At 41.2% G+C, this 16,964-nt stretch overlaps 2 protein-coding genes across 9 annotated transcripts; one reads left to right on the top strand and one right to left on the bottom strand.

The window, feature by feature from the left end:
* The first annotated feature begins 91 nt into the window (after positions 1–91).
* atg13 (ATG13 autophagy related 13 homolog (S. cerevisiae)) lies at positions 92–9,172 on the top strand. Of its 7 annotated transcripts, none has more exons than XM_055920719.1 (18): positions 92–304; positions 766–846; positions 966–1,046; positions 1,153–1,272; positions 1,407–1,453; positions 1,552–1,692; positions 1,809–1,849; positions 2,970–3,066; positions 3,252–3,350; positions 3,495–3,585; positions 4,063–4,161; positions 5,124–5,219; positions 5,918–6,051; positions 6,181–6,301; positions 6,455–6,532; positions 6,649–6,762; positions 7,899–8,027; positions 8,294–9,172. In XM_055920719.1, exons 2-18 carry the CDS (start codon positions 775–777, stop codon positions 8,369–8,371), a joined length of 1,638 nt encoding a protein of 545 aa, XP_055776694.1. In that variant the 5' UTR covers positions 92–304; positions 766–774; the 3' UTR covers positions 8,372–9,172. The 7 variants fall into 7 exon arrangements, with proteins under 7 accessions (XP_055776694.1, XP_055776693.1, XP_055776698.1 ...); XM_055920718.1 differs by having other exon boundaries at positions 5,124–5,231; XM_055920723.1 differs by lacking the exon at positions 4,063–4,161 and having other exon boundaries at positions 5,151–5,219.
* Positions 9,173–9,367: 195 nt separating this feature from the next.
* Positions 9,368–16,957, bottom strand: arhgap1 (Rho GTPase activating protein 1). 2 transcript variants are annotated; one of them, XM_055920728.1, is made up of 13 exons: positions 16,632–16,957; positions 15,116–15,313; positions 13,958–14,053; positions 13,770–13,857; positions 13,445–13,576; positions 13,106–13,192; positions 12,924–13,022; positions 12,671–12,778; positions 12,465–12,541; positions 12,158–12,235; positions 11,868–11,996; positions 11,573–11,676; positions 9,368–11,345 (listed from the first exon to the last, which is right to left on the bottom strand). In XM_055920728.1, the coding sequence occupies exons 2-13, from the start codon at positions 15,252–15,254 to the stop codon at positions 11,175–11,177; spliced, it is 1,308 nt and encodes a 435-aa protein (XP_055776703.1). In that variant the 5' UTR covers positions 15,255–15,313; positions 16,632–16,957; the 3' UTR covers positions 9,368–11,174. The 2 variants fall into 2 exon arrangements, with proteins under 2 accessions (XP_055776703.1, XP_055776704.1); XM_055920729.1 differs by having other exon boundaries at positions 16,700–16,957.
* Between the last annotated feature and the right edge of the window lie 7 nt (positions 16,958–16,964).

Raw genomic sequence — 16,964 nt, 5'->3', positions numbered from 1 at the left:
TAAAACACTGACATATCGATATATGTAATTTTGCAGATTTTTATAGACCACCGTGTTGGAGATGAATGTGCTTCTCAAAATACAACTCCCTCGAAACACGCCATACCCCCAAAGAAAATAAACAACAAATGGGCCAGCTGGTCAATGCTTGTGTTCCAATAACAATGCGATGGTGTAACTTAGCCAATATAAGAATATGTCAAATTTAGGCATATAGGTAACCAGAACTACGCTGTTCAGTTTCGCTATCAGCGCAACATTCAAGTACAAGTTGTGATTTTCGGATGTGATGAGCTAACGTTAAGTACGTGCATGCTAGCTAGCTATCTTGCTAAGCTCGCTAGCCATGCTATCACATTGATTCGCTATATAGATAGTTACCACCAATCTTGAATGTTTTCTTGTCATTGACAGCCAATATGTTTTTACTAACATATTACCTAACTAGAGTCTGAGTTAGCTAGCTGTTTTTTGTCAACACACGCAAGCTTAATATGGACACACTCGAGTTCTTAGCTAATATGACTATAGTATCTCTTACTTTTTGGGGGGGTGTTTTCTTTCATTGTTGGTTAGGGCTTGTAAGTCAGCATTTCACTGTACGGTCTACACCTGTTGTATTCGGCGCATGTGACAAATAACATTTGATTTTAATGGTGCAAAATCCAGCATTGCTTTGACTGGCAAGCCGTCGATATAGCCTGCCAACAGTTGTACGATGAATTTGTCTGTCCTTGCTCACCAGAATGTGTTTTTACATTACAGGGGTATTCCATGATGGACAGTGATCTAAGTCCTCAGGATAAAAAAGACTTGGACAAGTTCATAAAGTTTTTTGCTTTGAAGGTACTGCCTTTAATTATACGCAATATTGCCACACTTAGATTATCAAGCACTTTCTACAGTTTTCCTGAGCTGATTAATTCACTGACGTTGATAATTCCTTCATTTCTCTCTGTCATCAGACAGTGCAGGTGATAGTCCAAGCGCGTCTTGGGGAAAAAGTATGCACACGCTCCTTGTCTTCACCTACTGGCTCTGATTGGGTAAGTCACAATTAATTCTTGCCTCAACTCATTCATTTACCTGTGCCAATTTTGTCCTGAAAGGGTTGTGGATTCAAGTCTCATTAAATTCAATTATTTTCACCAGTTCAATCTGGCAATCAAAGATATCCCAGAAGTTACACATGAGGCAAAGAAAGCTCTGTCCGGGCAGCTTCCTGGCATCGGACGATCCATGTGTGTTGAGATCTCCCTCAAAACCTCAGAGGTAAGCTAGCACTGACTGGTGTCACAGACAGTTCTTGAGACCAGTGTTCTGGATCATTGGGCATTTGTTCATCAATAAATCCAAGTGACTGTAAAGGTTAAAAAACATGAACATGTTTTTGTCATATTTTACAGGGAGACTCAATGGAATTGGAGACATGGTGTCTCGAAATGAACGAGAAGTAAGTAATGAGAAGTAGTTTTGTGTTTTCTTCTTTTAGTGCTTCAGTTTTTGTAGTTGGACCGTAACACTCAAAATGTATGATTCTTTTTTTTGCAGGTGTGACAAAGATATTAAGGTGTCCTACACTGTCTATAACCGACTGTCATTACTGCTCAAGTCACTGCTGGCCATTACAAGGGTAACCCCAGCCTACAAACTCTCACGAATGCAAGGCCATGACTATGTCATACTGTACAGGTTTGTTTGTTTTCTGGTATACAGATAAGTGTTATCATTATTTTGACCGGTATTGCTAATGATGGAGTTTTATCGTGTTGGTAAACAATTTGACTAATAGATACATTATTTTGCAGGATATATTTTGGAGAGGTTCAACTCACAGGATTGGGAGAAGGTAACCATGCCCGTTATATTATTTACAGTGCATTCGGAAAGTATTCAGACCCCTTGACTTTTTCAAATTTTGTTACGTTACAGCCTTATTCTAAAATGGATTAAATTCTTCCCCCCCCCCTCATCAATCTACACACATTACCCAATAATGTCAAAGCAAAAACAGTTTTTTTGAATTTTTCGCAAATGTATAAAAAAAAAAAAAGAAAACATATTACATTTTCATAAGTATTCATACTCAGTACTCTGTTGAAGCACCTTTGGCAATGATTACAGCCTCGAGTCTTCTTGGGTATGACACCACAAGCTTGGCACACCTGTATTTGGGGAGTTTCTCCCATTCTTCTCTGCAGATCCTCTCAAGCTCTGTCAGGTTGGATGGGGACCGTTGCTGCAAAGCTATTTTCAGGTCTCTTCACTCTGTCAGAGTGACCATCGGGTTCTTGGTCACCTCCCTGACGAAAGCCTTTCTCCCCCGATTGCTCAATTTGGCCGGGCGGCCAGCTCTAGTAAGAGTCTTGATGGTTCTAAACTTCTTTCATTTAAGAATGATAGAAGCCATTGTGTTATTGGGAACCTTCAATGCTGCAGACATTTTTTGCTACCCTTCCCCAGATCTGTGCCTCGACACAATCCTGTCTCGGAGCTCTATGGACAATTCCTTTGACCTTATGACTTGGTTTTTGCTCTGACATGCACTGTCAACTGTGGGACCTTATATAGACAGGTGTGTGCCTTTCCAAATCATGTCCAGTCAATTGAATTTGCCACCGGTGGACTCCAAGTTGTATAAAACATCTCAAGGATGATCAATGGAAACAGGATGCACCTGAGCTCAATTTCGAGTCGCATAGCAAAGGGTCTGAATACTTATGTAAAATGTCTAAAAACCTGTTTTCGCTTTGTCATTATTGGGTAATGTGTGTAGATTGATGAGGCGAAAAAAATATTGTATCCATTTTGGAATAAGGTTGTAACGTAACAAAATGTGGAAAAAGTCAAGGGGTCTGAATACTTTCCGAATGCACTGTATACATTTTGTTGGTTGTCTGGGTCTTTGGAAGTGTTGCATAGGGCTGTGAAGATTTTGACGTTAGTTTTTTCTGAATGCTGTTTTTCAGGGTTCCAGACAGTGCGTGTCGGAGTTGTGGGAACTCCCATTGGAACCATCACCTTGTCTTGTGCTTACAGGACAAACCTGGCCTTCATGTCCACCAGGTACAGAAACAGAAGCTGATCTTGTTCACAACACTGCATGGGCTCACTCCTCAGTGGTCACAAATGCACTGCCTGTAAAATCTGCCACTATGTTTTCCCCTTTTCTTCCATGTCCTCTCCTTGTTCTCCACTGGTTTTAGCTATACACTTCACGTATTCTTAATTCTATATTCATAATCTCACAGGCAGTTTGAGAGGACGGCTCCGATTATGGGCATAATTATTGACCACTTCGTTGAGCGCCCCTTTGGCAACATGGGACACATGCGTCCATGTAACTACAGGTGGGTTAGCCCTCGGCCAAACACCTATACTGACCCAATACAGATTTGTGCATGCCTATTATTTATTATCATCGTTAGTGAAGTCATAAAATAAAGGATTGCGTTATAATCTGGTCATGTTTGTTTGCCTTCTCTATACTCCAGAGCACCCGGGGAAGATGAAGGAGCATACAATGGGGTGGAGGATTCTCAAGAAGTGTGCACCACGTCCTTCTCCACTTCTCCACCCTCACAAGTACGTATGTCACTGCTTAGCAAAGTCGATCTTTGCAACATGTGTAACTTCAGAGGTGGTGTCCATGGTGAGGTTTGAGATTTGTGGATGTGACTTAGAGTTACGTAGACACACCCATATGTAAAGACTCCCTCTCATGTCATAATTCACTTCCAAATGGGTCAGGTGTTTTCTGAAATGATTTTGTCTTGCACCGCATTCAAATAGACATACATATTCAAACATTTGACCCATTTTGATGATCATGCATCCAACTGTTGTGTGTATTTGTGGATCTGGTGGCTTGTTTGTGTATCTGGTGGTTTGGTATTCTCATACCCAAAGCTCATTTCACAAGCCTGGCAGTGGGAAAAGTAGATGTTTTGTGTTGGAGACATTACCAAGCCCCCATACCATATTTTCTCCTTTCCGTTTTCTGTATAAGTGCTTTCATCTCTTAGCCCCTTTTCTCTCTCTCTTTCTGTGCTGTCTGTGTAGTGTGTGTTCACTGTAAGTAAGGCACATTTAAAGACCCCTAAACCTGCAGTGATGGACACTCTGAAAGTCCCCATGATGGGCCTGGCCTTCTCACACCAAGTGAGTCTTGCGTGTGTGGGCATGTATCTCACTCACTCACAATGCCTGAGGTGTTCCAGGACAGTTTGGCCTGTCTTCTATTACCTGTTTAAAAGTAATAGAAGTATAGAATGCTTAAAAGCTAATCAATGGAAGCAATCAAATGGGACAGCTCTGTATCCCTTACATTAGGGTGTCCAATCAAAAACGCATCTTTTGACCAATAGGTAAAATAATGTTTTTCTGTGTAGATATTCCTCTAAGAAAACCAATGGTCCTAACCTCGTATCGCTATAATAACAAGTTGAAAAGTTATTGGAGTTGTTAACCCTTACAGAATTAGGGTGACTAAATCAATGGAGTCCAGAGAGATAAAAAGTGATACATTATTTCATTCAGCTCGTGTCATGCTAATTGCACTTTTTGCGACCCGCGGAAACAACTTTGAAGACGATGACCACAAAATGTAAAGTGCTCAAAAGTTGTCACGAGAAACGTGCACCGCTAGGTCAACAGAGCTCGGTGCTTATTATCGGATGTATTACGTTACGAAATCCGACTTTTTGTATGTAATGTTAATGATATGTTAGAGAGAGTCCTGATCATTAATAATCATATTTGTCTTGGTAAAATGTTTTTTATAACATAAGGAAGTACTTATGTCATTATCTACTGACTGCCCTAGAATTCCTAACCTAAATCCTTTCCACATTGGTTTGCTGATAATGATTCCTTAACAAATAGTTAGTCATCACTTAAATATATGAAGATATTATCACGTTCATTGTCAGGGTAAGTCAAATCTGCCTAGAAGAGCTATGCTTAAAATCTTTACCCTGTCCTCTCTAATGCTATACTTTCTACCTCCTGCTGCCTGCTCCCATCACCCCATTTCTCCTCTGTGGATTAATTCATGTTTTAGCTTGCTCTCTCTTTCTTACTTTTGCTCTCTCGCTCTCTCACTCTCTCTCTCTCTCTCTCAGCTCTACTGCTCTCGTCTCTCTTATCAGCCTCCTGTTCTTGTTGGAGCTGCTGACTTCTGCCACCCTTACACCTTAAACGCTGCCAACCCACACCAGGTAACCACCCAGGTATTGAGCTAGTCAAATCACATTGTATTCGTCACATGCTTTGTAAACAGCAAGTGTAGGCTAACAGTGAAATGCTTACTTACGGGCCCTTCCCAACAATGCAGAGAGAGACGAAAAATAGAGAAATAATAGAAAAGTAATAATAAATACACAATGAGTAACGATAACTTGGCTATATACACGGGGTACCAGTACAGAGTCGATGTGCAGGGGTACGAGGTAAATATGTACCTACTGTATAACTAGGAATAAAGTGACTAGGCAACAGGATCAATAACAAATAAGTAGCTGCAGCGTATGTGATGAGTCAAAGTTAGTGCAAAAAGGGTCCATGCAGATAGTCCAGGTACATATTTAACTAACTATTTAGCAGTCTCATGGCTTGGGGTAGAAGTGGTTCGGGGTCCTGTTGGTTCCAGACTTGGTGCGTCGGTACAGTCTATGACTTGGGTGGCTCGAGTCTTTGACCATTTTTAGGGCCTTCCTCCGACACCGCCTGGTATAGAGGTCATGGATGACGCCTTGCGGTCGGATGCCAAGCAGTTGCCATACCAAGCAGCGACGCAGCCAGTCAAGATGTTCTATATGCATGGATTTGAGGGCCAACAAGAGAAACAAAGCTTTGCATAGGTGATTCAACATGACTCAACCAGTGCTAACTATGGCCTTTCACACGTCCTATGTAGATGGGTATTCCAGGGAAGGAGGGGGGCGTACCCCAGCAGGTGCCTGTGCAGCCTTGTCATGGTGCCCAGGCAGAGCATGGACGAGTGTCCTCATGCCCCCCTGCTGATCATGTTCCCGCCACGCCCTCCAGCAGGTGAGCCCCAGTCTGCCATGACCCCCATGTGACAAAAGCGAAGCACCCTGTGGGACCGAGGATCACCTGAGATTATACTTGCTTGGGAGAAACCTGTCGGTTACAACTTTGCCATGTTATCTTTCAAAGTGGTGAGGATGCAGAGACCTCGTCGAGGAGCATTGAGGTGAAGAGTGTCTCTCCCTGTGATGTACTGGAGACCACCTTCACCAGGAAAGTGGGTGCCTTTGTCAACAAGCCAGGCACACAGGTAGGAACAGCCTTATTATGTCCTTGTTAAGTACACACCTTTGATATTTTTGTTCCTGGAAGTACCCATTTTTACGAGTAAAGGACAAATTACCAATTACCATGAGTATTATACACTTGTAATTACTGCCGTATTATTCTTTGTCCATTGCAGGTAACCACAGCAAGCCTGGACTTACCATTTGCAGCTTTTGCTCCCAGAGCCTATGACCCCGAGGAAAATGACCCTATGGTAAATCAATTATTCACATGAATAATTGTCACCCTTTAAATAACTATTTTCTGGGTTATGATAAGGAGTCATTTTAGTGCAGACATGGTAATGATATTACTTCTCCTTTATCCAAGGTTCAGCCGCCGGAGTCCCCAGCCACGTCCTCTCCCCTGCAGGGCAGTTTGCACTCCCAGGGCTTTGGTGAGAGTGGAGGCCCGGCACAGGACGACTTTGTTATGGTGGACTTTGTAAGTACCCTGCCTTCGGTAACAGAGGAAAGCACAGACTACATTTTAGTCAAAGATAATAGTAATTCGATCAATCTAACCTCATTTCTATGTCATATAAAATGCTGCTACGAACCAATGTCTGTTTATGTCTGTCAATTGTGGATGTTCTCTGCAGAGGAAGAAAACATGCATTTTCTTCATATAGAAATGAGCATTACTTGCGTCACTTAGCAGTGGTCATTTAAGGCGCCTGCTTACTAGGTTCGATTTGCTCCTAGCATAACTCGGCTAGACGAAGTGAATGTCTGTGCCTCGCAATACTCCTTTTAAAGACCTTCGCTTGAAAAATGAGAAAAAAGCAGCAATAGTACTGTTTGTCCCTCTTTAGATGCCGTAGCAGTATACACTAAGATAACTTAAGAAATCTGTAATAAATTCAGAAGTTTTTGCGAAGGAGGTCTCAGTCACGCAATTTTACAACTAACTAAGATGTTTGGTGGAGTATTTCTCAACTGAAACAATTTGCATGACAACGAGTTATCTCTCGTTGAACGACATCAAACACTTAATTGAAGAATCCCTACTGTTGACCAGTCACCTACAAAGGGGTATAGACTTCAGCTACCGAACTTCTGCTTGCCTCAGAAAAGAAAATGGTGTGCATGAACAGCAGAAGAAACTGTTTCGGATGGGAAGCATGCAGACGCCTTTAGACAGTATTTCTTTCTGACTTGTATCTGGGCTGTAGAGAGTGACCATGAGAAATGAAATCCAAAACAGTCAAAGGCGAATGCGACAAAGCACATGGCAAGACCTAATCAAAAGTTATCAAAGGAACGGGCTTTTAAAGCAACAGAGGGATAGATGTCAGCTTTGAATATTTTAGATAAATGCTTCTGATGAAGAGAAAATGAAGCTTATGGGAATGAGTGTTCTTAATTAAAATCTCTGACCTCGGACCTGTTCTCTTGTGGTTAACAGTTGAGAATGAATTAGGACTGTTGCTGGCAAGAAAATGTTAAAAACGGAACCTCTTTGGGAATAGTATGTGCTGCTGACAACAAAATCGTAGGAAGTCTATTATTAAGGAAGGGCCTGTTACAGTTGTTGCCCTGCACATCTGATTGTGTTCTGTGGTGCTCTGTGTTCTTCAGAAGCCTGCGTTCTCTAAGGATGACCTCCTTCCCATGGACCTTGGCACATTCTACAGAGAGTTCCAGAACCCCCCACAGCTCGCCAGCCTCACTATTGATGTCAGTTCTCAGTCCATGGCAGAAGACCTGGTGAGATGAGACACACTTCTCACTTCCAAAGAGAGATGGTTTCTGTTTTGTTGCCAGGGGGGGGGGTGTTGGAGTCTCCTTGTGTATGAGGTGGTCCTGTTGGAATTTAAATGACTGACAGATAGTAGTGAGAGAGGAACATAGTAGTTACCATTATACAATTAACTGTGTGTTTGAATGTGTCTTTTCTGTGGTGCTTTTTAGTCTAATAAATCAATATCTTAGTTATCCTGTGTTTGTAATGATGTGGTTCATTTTCCCTACAGGACTCTCTTCCTGAAAAACTGGCAGTATACGAGAAGAACATTGATGAATTTGATGCATTTGTGGACACATTGCAGTAGGGATAGAAATAGATCCACTGGCTGCAATGACAAATTATCCCATTTAGTCCATCTGCAAGGTCCTGTTGTCTTTCGAGCTTGTTTGCATTCATTCTGTGTATGCCTCTTCTTTCTCTTAATTGAAATTCCACATTGATTTGCAATCGGAATGTTTCTCTTCAAACCTCTCTGGTTGATGTATTGTAAAGTAAGAGAGCCTGTACCCAACAGAAGACATCTTAAAAAAGAAAAAGTGAACGTTTTTTTTTCTGATGTGAATAACTGCAACATTTGCTCTAGTGTTGAGCAGACTGCTGTTACAGAACTTAACACACAATAACAAAGACGTTCAGTTCATGAAAGTGATTTTGTCTAAATAATGTCAGGAGGCATTGTATTATTGCTGTCCCGTGTGACACGGAGAACGTTCATAGCGCCTATGGAGTCAGACATGGCTATGTTTTAGTAGATGTGAAGAAGCCAAGCTATGTATGGACAATGATCAGTAGTAGTCAATCTATACCCAAGAAACGACAAACATACTCTAGCTGAATCTGTATATGGAAAGAAGTTCCTGTAGTTAATTGGGAAAAATGTCCTCTTACCAACTTTAGGACAAGAATCACTGTATCACTACAAATGATGTACTGTCACTGCTCACCTCAATCACCATATAAAGGAAGTCTACTTTTGCCGGTATCTGTAAAAAGGATAAACATTATTTGCACTTTCAATGTATCAATCTTAAGTACTCTTGATTTTCCCAATGCTTTGTTAATATACAGTAGGATGGTCATGCATAATAAAAGTTATTTCAAGTGGCCTATTTTGTATTATTGCAAAGGAATAAGCCAGAGGCCCTATATATTTCTGATTGTCGTCGTTTGTGATTTATACCAGCACAACACGAGTGATTGTATTTGTCGTCCCTCTTGAAGCTTAAATACAATAGAGCATCAATACTCCTCTTGTCAAATGAGTACGCCCCTCCACACAACTGAATAAATCAAACGAAGGCACTTTTAACCACCTTTTATTTATACTTTATATTCACAACATAAAAAAGATTTTGAAAGTAAGATACCTAGAACTGAGGAAAACACTCTTAAAGAGAAATGTAATTTTCACTGTAGCAACCAGGAAACACTATTATTTGACAATACAGATAAACAGTACAATAAAGGTGGACAAACAGGCACAATTTTCACGAGATATGACAAGTGGTAGTTACTCGCCTGTTTCCTTAAGGCACACAGACGCAAATGGGGTCAAAGGTTCTACTAAGCCACTGATCCGCATGTCAATGCATTTGTTTCATTGACATGATTAGGAAGTTTTCATAATAGACAAAACATAGAAGCACAACAGAACTCTTACTTATTCAGTCTTAACATTAGCACTGTTCTTGTTCAGGATATGTTCATTACAAAGTCCTTCAGGATTACAAAGCACAAGAGTTGTACCCCCAAAAGTTTGGCCACTGCAAATAGAAAAAAAAAAGTATGTTTTAAGGTTTAAAAAAATTATTGAATGGAACCCTCTTAGTGTTCTCCAACGCAACCATTATTCTTTGGTTGAATTTGGAATTGAACAAAAGCAACGGACGTCGAAATTGACAAAATAAGGCTCAGAAACAACTCATCTAACAGTTAACATACAAAAAAAACGGAAATACAGTATGGCCTGAGAGCCCAATGGGTCTGTAAGTACACAGCATTTCAGTCTATCCATGATTAGGAGCCCTTTATTCCCTTTACGGACTTTAAGGCTTCATAAAGATCTTTCGCCAGCAATGACACTAGCCATCAAAGCCTTTACATCTGGATAGTGATTTTCAAGGAATAACTGCTAACTGCCATAGGTAGAGTAATAATGCACACAAAAGTAGAATATGTATCATGAACACTGTCCTGCATTGAGAAAGCTAATCAGGCATAACATGAAATGTATAAGTTACATGATTAAGACTAATAGTTGTTTTTCAAAAAAATTGTTGACCTGTACAAATGATCAAAAATGAAGACTTGGCAAATGTAATGCAGCAGAAAGAAACAAACGAAGGCTTGCTGGATATATTTAAAAGGGTATACCAGTATGTTTTTTCAGATGAGTAAACATTTAAAAAGTAAGGCGATATGTGACAAACATAAAAAAAAAAAAAGGGTTTTATGGTTTTATTTCGCTATAGACTAGCTTTACACATAACCATGATAATTAACTGAGATGTGCCAAAATATAAACTCCAGATAGAATTTAGACTACATCGAATACTGGATTACACTGGCACATTGACTGTAGCAACCGATCATTTATGAAATTCTAAAATGATTTGTTCCAACGCAAATAGGACTAGACATACCAAGTAAATTACTATGAAATATATCTTGCTCCCCAGATACAAAACATTGCATAAATGTTCTCGGAAATCTGTACCATCAAAATAAATATTTGATATGATTTAAACCAGAACAGATGTGAACTGGTTTCGGTTATTCCAATTGTTTTAAAGTTCCAAATCTTGTACACTGTGTTGAACTTTTCCTGAGTGATAGATATCTGGCGGAGACATTAAAGCCTTCTTCATACCTGACTTCTAACCTGACTTTTGGCCTATTTTTGGCATCTTCAACGGTTCGTCTCCCCTGTCTTTTTTCTCTCTCTGTGTCCTCAGTCACAATACACTCATGCATTTGGCAACACTACTAGGGGCACTGGGAGAGACACAGTTACACTGTACTAGACCAATACAGAGACAGGGTCAGAGATGGGGATTTAAACACCGAATGAATGGGGCATGGTTAGAGATAGCTGTACAGGAGACGTCTTAGGGGGAAAAGACCTTGTAGTGTTGGTCCAACAGAGTTCTGGTGAAGTTATTGATGGGGCCGATGGCACTGAGTGTCATGGCAGCGTCTTGTCCCCATAGCAGGTTGGGTCCGAACACCACTGCCAGGTTGGCGTTGTTCATCTTGTTGATCTCACTCTGTGCAGACACCTACATGGGCAAGCATGCATGTTTGTAGAATATCAATAAGAACAAAACAACTCACTGGTTTATTTACACAAACTGGTGAGGGCCAGTGTCGCCAGGCAGTACTAAATGCCAAGATCGAAGACTATTTAGACAGAACCGTAGAATAACAGGCCCCAAAAACAAAATGGAGTGTTTGCAGAACTTCTGAGAAGTATTCAGCTGGGGATATGATATGACAGAAAACATACCTGCACCAGGAACTCAATGAGGAACTTCAGGGAGGCATAGTTCTCCTCAGGGAGCATTGCCAGCATGTTCCGGATCGCAGTCACTTGGGAACTGCTGTCAACATCTGAGGAATGAGCATAACAAATAGACCCTTTATGTTATATGGCTATGACTTAGAACTATCCTCTAAGGATTTCGACCTACGAAACAAATTGACAGCTATAGTGATATTTTGAATAGCTATAGTAAACAAACGTAAAAATATATCCCCATCATCTACTGTGTGGAGGATAAGAGAGTCTTCCCCAGACTTACTGTGGAAGTTGACAATGTCGTTGTAGAGCTGGTAGGTGAGGAGGGGTTCTGGTAGTTCTCTGATGAATGTCTTGAGGATGACAGCTGCCAGGTGAACGTCCTCCATCTGGGAAAAACTCACCTCCTCACCTGGCGCCACAGACAGACACAATTACAGACACACACAATCACAGTCATACAAATCCCACAGCTACAGCCAAAGAGAAAATTAGGTCTACCCAGGGATTTCAAGAACAGATATTATTTTTTAGATATTCATTTAAGAGTAACAATGAGTGAAAATCATTCACCTGAGTTATATCTGTGCTGAACATCCTTAACGAGGGTCACGTTGGCTGACCGCCGGAATATCCCCTCAATTTCAAGACCTAAGACAGGACAGAAAATAGGGGAAACCATTGGAACAAAACCTTTTGTAAAACAATCAAATAGCAGAATTAGCCTTCTTTTGCAAGTCAAATACTAATCCAGGTACAGTATCCATGAAATTAGAACGGAATTGTCCAAAAGCTGATCATCAGAACAAAGACTCAAAAGTTGAACCCATCATCATCAAGCAAAATGACCACTGGTAAAACATGCAAAAATGGTGCTTACCTTGTTCCATTAAGAAGGCCACTGTGTCTCGCATCACTAACGGAACTGCTTCGTTGTCAGAACTTCTCGCTCTTAGCCTTGACAAATCAACAAGAACGAAACACTTAAAAACCTTTGAAACATACACAAGAGAATATCTTACGTACGTAACGTTAAGGTCGGATGTTGAGGGAGTAAAATACAACAGCCCTCATCCGGCTACCTACGTTGGCAAGGGGACTCCAAACTGTTGATTGGGCAGTGGTGGACTGCGGGGGGGGGACATCTGGGCCTGAACTGACGCTTTCAGTGAGGCTCTGATTTTTTCATCATAGCTAACGATTTTGGGTGTGAGAAAGCAGAGTAACACACTTAATATAGTCAGATATCACAAATAGACATCCGTTACGCAAGAGGGAATAATTCATTGCCAATGTTGAGATACAGTAGTTACACGTAACGTGTGAGAAATGTCCTTACTCTCGCACGCGGGTGGGTATCACTAGCTGCTCACACTTAACAATGTCCTCCAGTTCACTCAGGTAGTTGATGTAGTTGATCTTTCGTCCAAACTTGAAGCTAGAAAAGAAAGGATTCATCACACACGGCAAACACTTGACAGTTAAAGGAATAAAGAGCATCTCTGGTCCTGGAATGCTAACCTGATGAGAGGCTTGAAGAGGATGAGAAGAGTCTTGATGAACATGGTGGGGTGGACAATGTACAGTGCCTTGATGTTCTTCTTGTACCTGAAGAAAACAAGAGCAGTCAGCAAAAGTAAACTTTTGTTTTTAGAGAAGTCAAGCTATAAGTGCAAATAAAGCATGTCATTCTTTTAATAGACTTAAATATGGGTGAGGGCAAAGTCCACTTCCTCTTTAGTTTTCCGATTCAGATCTCTGGTGAAATGGAGTGCATCTCATATTCATAGGTGAAAAACTAGCAAATGTGCTTTGCGACTATGGTCCCCAGTGTCTGGCTGGAGGTAGGCTGGGACTCACTTCCGGTCAAATTCTCTGTAGGCGTCTCTCAGCCAGCTGAGAGATGGCTTGTTCTCACTGGTGAGGCCATTATGGAAGTAGATGAGGGTGTAGTCGCTCTCAACATACTGGTCTAGGGTGGCCTTCAGATACCTGGATGATAGTATGATAGTTGAGAAGTCAATCCTCATCACTTATGAAAACACAAACACAATGACGACTACTGACTTGACTAGCAGCGGGGGGGGGGGGGGGGGTTTGGGGGGTCAAAGCACAAACAATAAGCAATTTATTAGAAATTTGGCAGGATGAAAATTTCTCAATAATCTCTAACAGTAACACCCACATCAGTAGCTTGTGGTGGTCCAGTTCGTGGTGAGGGGGCATTCGACAGGCGTTGAAGACAATCACCTTCCTGCCAAAGTTATCGTCACCTTGACAGCAGAGTGAGAGCGGAAACAACGTCAACTGGATCCAAGACTGAACATGATATTCAGCACAGATAAGCTACACATGTAGAGACAAAGTTCTTACCTGCTACTTCTACAATCTGATGCCTGGCAATATCATAGTATGGGTGGTCCCAGGTCAGGTGTGACCCCTCCCCCAATCGCTTGGATATGTCCGTCTCTGTTGAGAGATAGGAAAGGGACCCATTCAACCATCTCACCCTAGCTCATATCTCTGGGGACAGATCGCTGAGAATTTCACAACTCAACGTTTCGGATCTGCCCCGTCACGGACAGTACGTGCTCACTGCTCAGGCACTCTTAGAATGAGTTTGCAAACACACTTTGAGCCTCTTCTCGATGCATACTGAAATAAGTAGATGGGTGAGACATTGCATTTCACGGGATAACCCACACACATGACCACGACATCTGCATTGTGCACTTCTGTCAGCAGCAATCTGCAGGCCACACTGACTAAACCAATGCCATTCTCACAAAGTTAGTCATTAACATGCAGTTGCCCGGGGTGAGACAGTGTGCGCTTCATTTGGTATCTCATAAGATGAACCCTTGTTCCCTTCTCTTTTTTCATCTGTTCATTAATAATTAGTAATGATTCTGAGAATAATTCAAACTCTAAATCATGGTGCTGTAGATGCATCTACTAGCCATAAATAATGGCATCCTCTTCAACCTCCCCGGCCCTCTAACTCCAATCAGACAGGCGCTGGAGATCTGCTGTGAAACAGAAATTTGACTGTGCCTACAAATAGAATGCATAACTAATGAATGCACACTGCATCAGAGGGCAATATGTAACGAAGTTGCAATAATATGACACATGAGTAACAAATGGCTCACTGCATTGGGCTGTGAAGAAGGCTCTTTTTGACTCTTCCCTTGGACTAGAGACAGATTGACGTAAAATGATAAGATGGTAAAGATGTTTAGGGAAATAACAGCAATAGTAACGGTCCTACAACAACGTTTCATTTCTAAAAACACAGCTGATCTTACAACAGGCTAATTGGTATCATATTACAAGGGCAAACATTATTTTGCCAGGAATGTGGCTTTTTAAAACAGTGATGTCATGATTTTGTTTTACTCAAGGGATTAGTTAGCTTTTATAACACTAGAAATTCTTTAAGCAATTTTTAAATTTCAGGAAGTTATTTTATTTGATTTCTGACAGCACAGAGAGGTCCAGCGTTCCTTTTAATTGCCTTTAGGTTCTTACCAGACTTGCTCATACTGGAGTCATCTGGGGGCCACAGCTTGTCCCCCATTGGAGACAATTTGAGCTGGTTCAGCGCATTGCTGGGGGGATCATCTACTCCAAGGTCATCATTAAGGTCAACCAGAAGGTCTGAAGACATGGTGGCGTACTATGGGACTCCACACAGAATAAAGTCTGGTCAGGTGCTCAGCCAGCCTCCTGTCACAGAAACAAGTGTTAAGTTCTGGATGGATGTTGATTATCTAATGCAATGATAGCACCTTATCTCAGCAGTGGGATCACTTTCAAGATCTTGTTTTTTAAGAGTCTTCCTCAAAAGAAAAGCATTCTTCTGACTGTGTCGATTCCCTCCCTATAGCCTAACTTAGACAAATAAAACAGCTAACAAGTATTTAACAGGCACATTTTTTAAAGATGCATTTTCTCTTTTTATCACTGATGTAATGGACCCTGTGCGAAATCTATGCAACTAAGCTTCCATATTTTAAAGCTGTACTGATGCGTCATAACTGCAGAAAAGTCACTCCAATCGGGCCAGAAAGGACAATGCATGAAACATGGACGGAAGAAACAAATAGGTCAATAAGCTATTGTCCTTTAGACTAGGCCTATTTCACATCTGCAACCAGGTTAGCATTTGGTATCATTTGAATACATGTCTGTCAAATGCAGAAACAATTGCATGGCTGGTTTGTTTGTGGAAGGTCTACACAACATTTCACACACACACCGATTTTCGCATGGAATGACCCAATCTATTTTACAACACCACAAGGGTTGTGATGGAAGAAGCAGCGTTGTTGTGCCACCCTACGTTCTTCATTTGGCTGCAAGGCTCAAATACAGTCCTCCCCATCTATGAGATGCAATCTATTCTGATATGTTGGTACTTTAAATATCACGACTGAAGTCAGAAACACATTCCTGTATGTGCAGTCCACGGGAGGAGAAATGCATTCAGGCAAAGTGCAATAATTTTACACATCTAGCTAAATTAGCCATACTGTATATTACGAAACACTGCAACTGCCATATAACGTCAGCAACCAAAATAAGGTTTTTCGCCTCTTAGCTGTTTCTCTAACCTATCGTTACGCAAAACAAGTCTGCAATTTGTCCCGAATCTTCTAGCTAACTGACGTTAGCTATTTCACGTATATGCTCCATTACGCTGCGATGTCGATAGATAAAAATGTTAAAAAACGTTGCGTTAGCCAACGTCAGCTACTGACCGTACAGCAGTAGTTCACCTAACTACTCAACAATGTTTTACAAATGTCGATAGATTAAAATAAACGTTAACTAGCTAACCTGTAGTGTAGACTGTAGTTAGCTAAATTATCGTTGAGTAGCTAGCTGTTGTCAGCTAGCAAGGCACAGTATGTTGTTACCATTATTTTCCTCGGCTGGTAAGGCTAACCACCTGGTTATTTTGGAATAATCCAAATTAGCTCGTCTAACGTTTAACCCGCAAAATACATTGATTAATTCAAACAAATTAAATTGGCGGATTTACCGTACAGTCTGTGAAAATGATCCCCGCTTGAAAGGCTTTCTAAGTTGTTAGCTGGCTAGGCTACTAACGTTAGCTATGCCAGTGACAGCTGCTTGCTTCACTAGTCACAAACATCCGGTTTTCGTTCTGCGAGTGGAGAGCTGTCTTGGCAAACACACTACTATACTTCTTACTCCGAAAACGAGACAGAGGCATAGGTGGAGAAGTGCAGCTGTGTGATCTAGGCCTATCTTTGATTATGATAGCAGAAATAGTTTCAAACTTGCTTGCTTTTACTTCATCATTAGATCTGTATCAAAAAAGTGTTTTCGAAAACCTTGTGCACAAAAACAA

The sequence above is a fragment of the Salvelinus fontinalis genome, chromosome 4 (assembly GCF_029448725.1).
Source record: "Salvelinus fontinalis isolate EN_2023a chromosome 4, ASM2944872v1, whole genome shotgun sequence".
Lineage (NCBI taxonomy): Eukaryota > Metazoa > Chordata > Actinopteri > Salmoniformes > Salmonidae > Salvelinus > Salvelinus fontinalis.
This window is presented reverse-complemented; position numbering and strand designations above follow the sequence as displayed.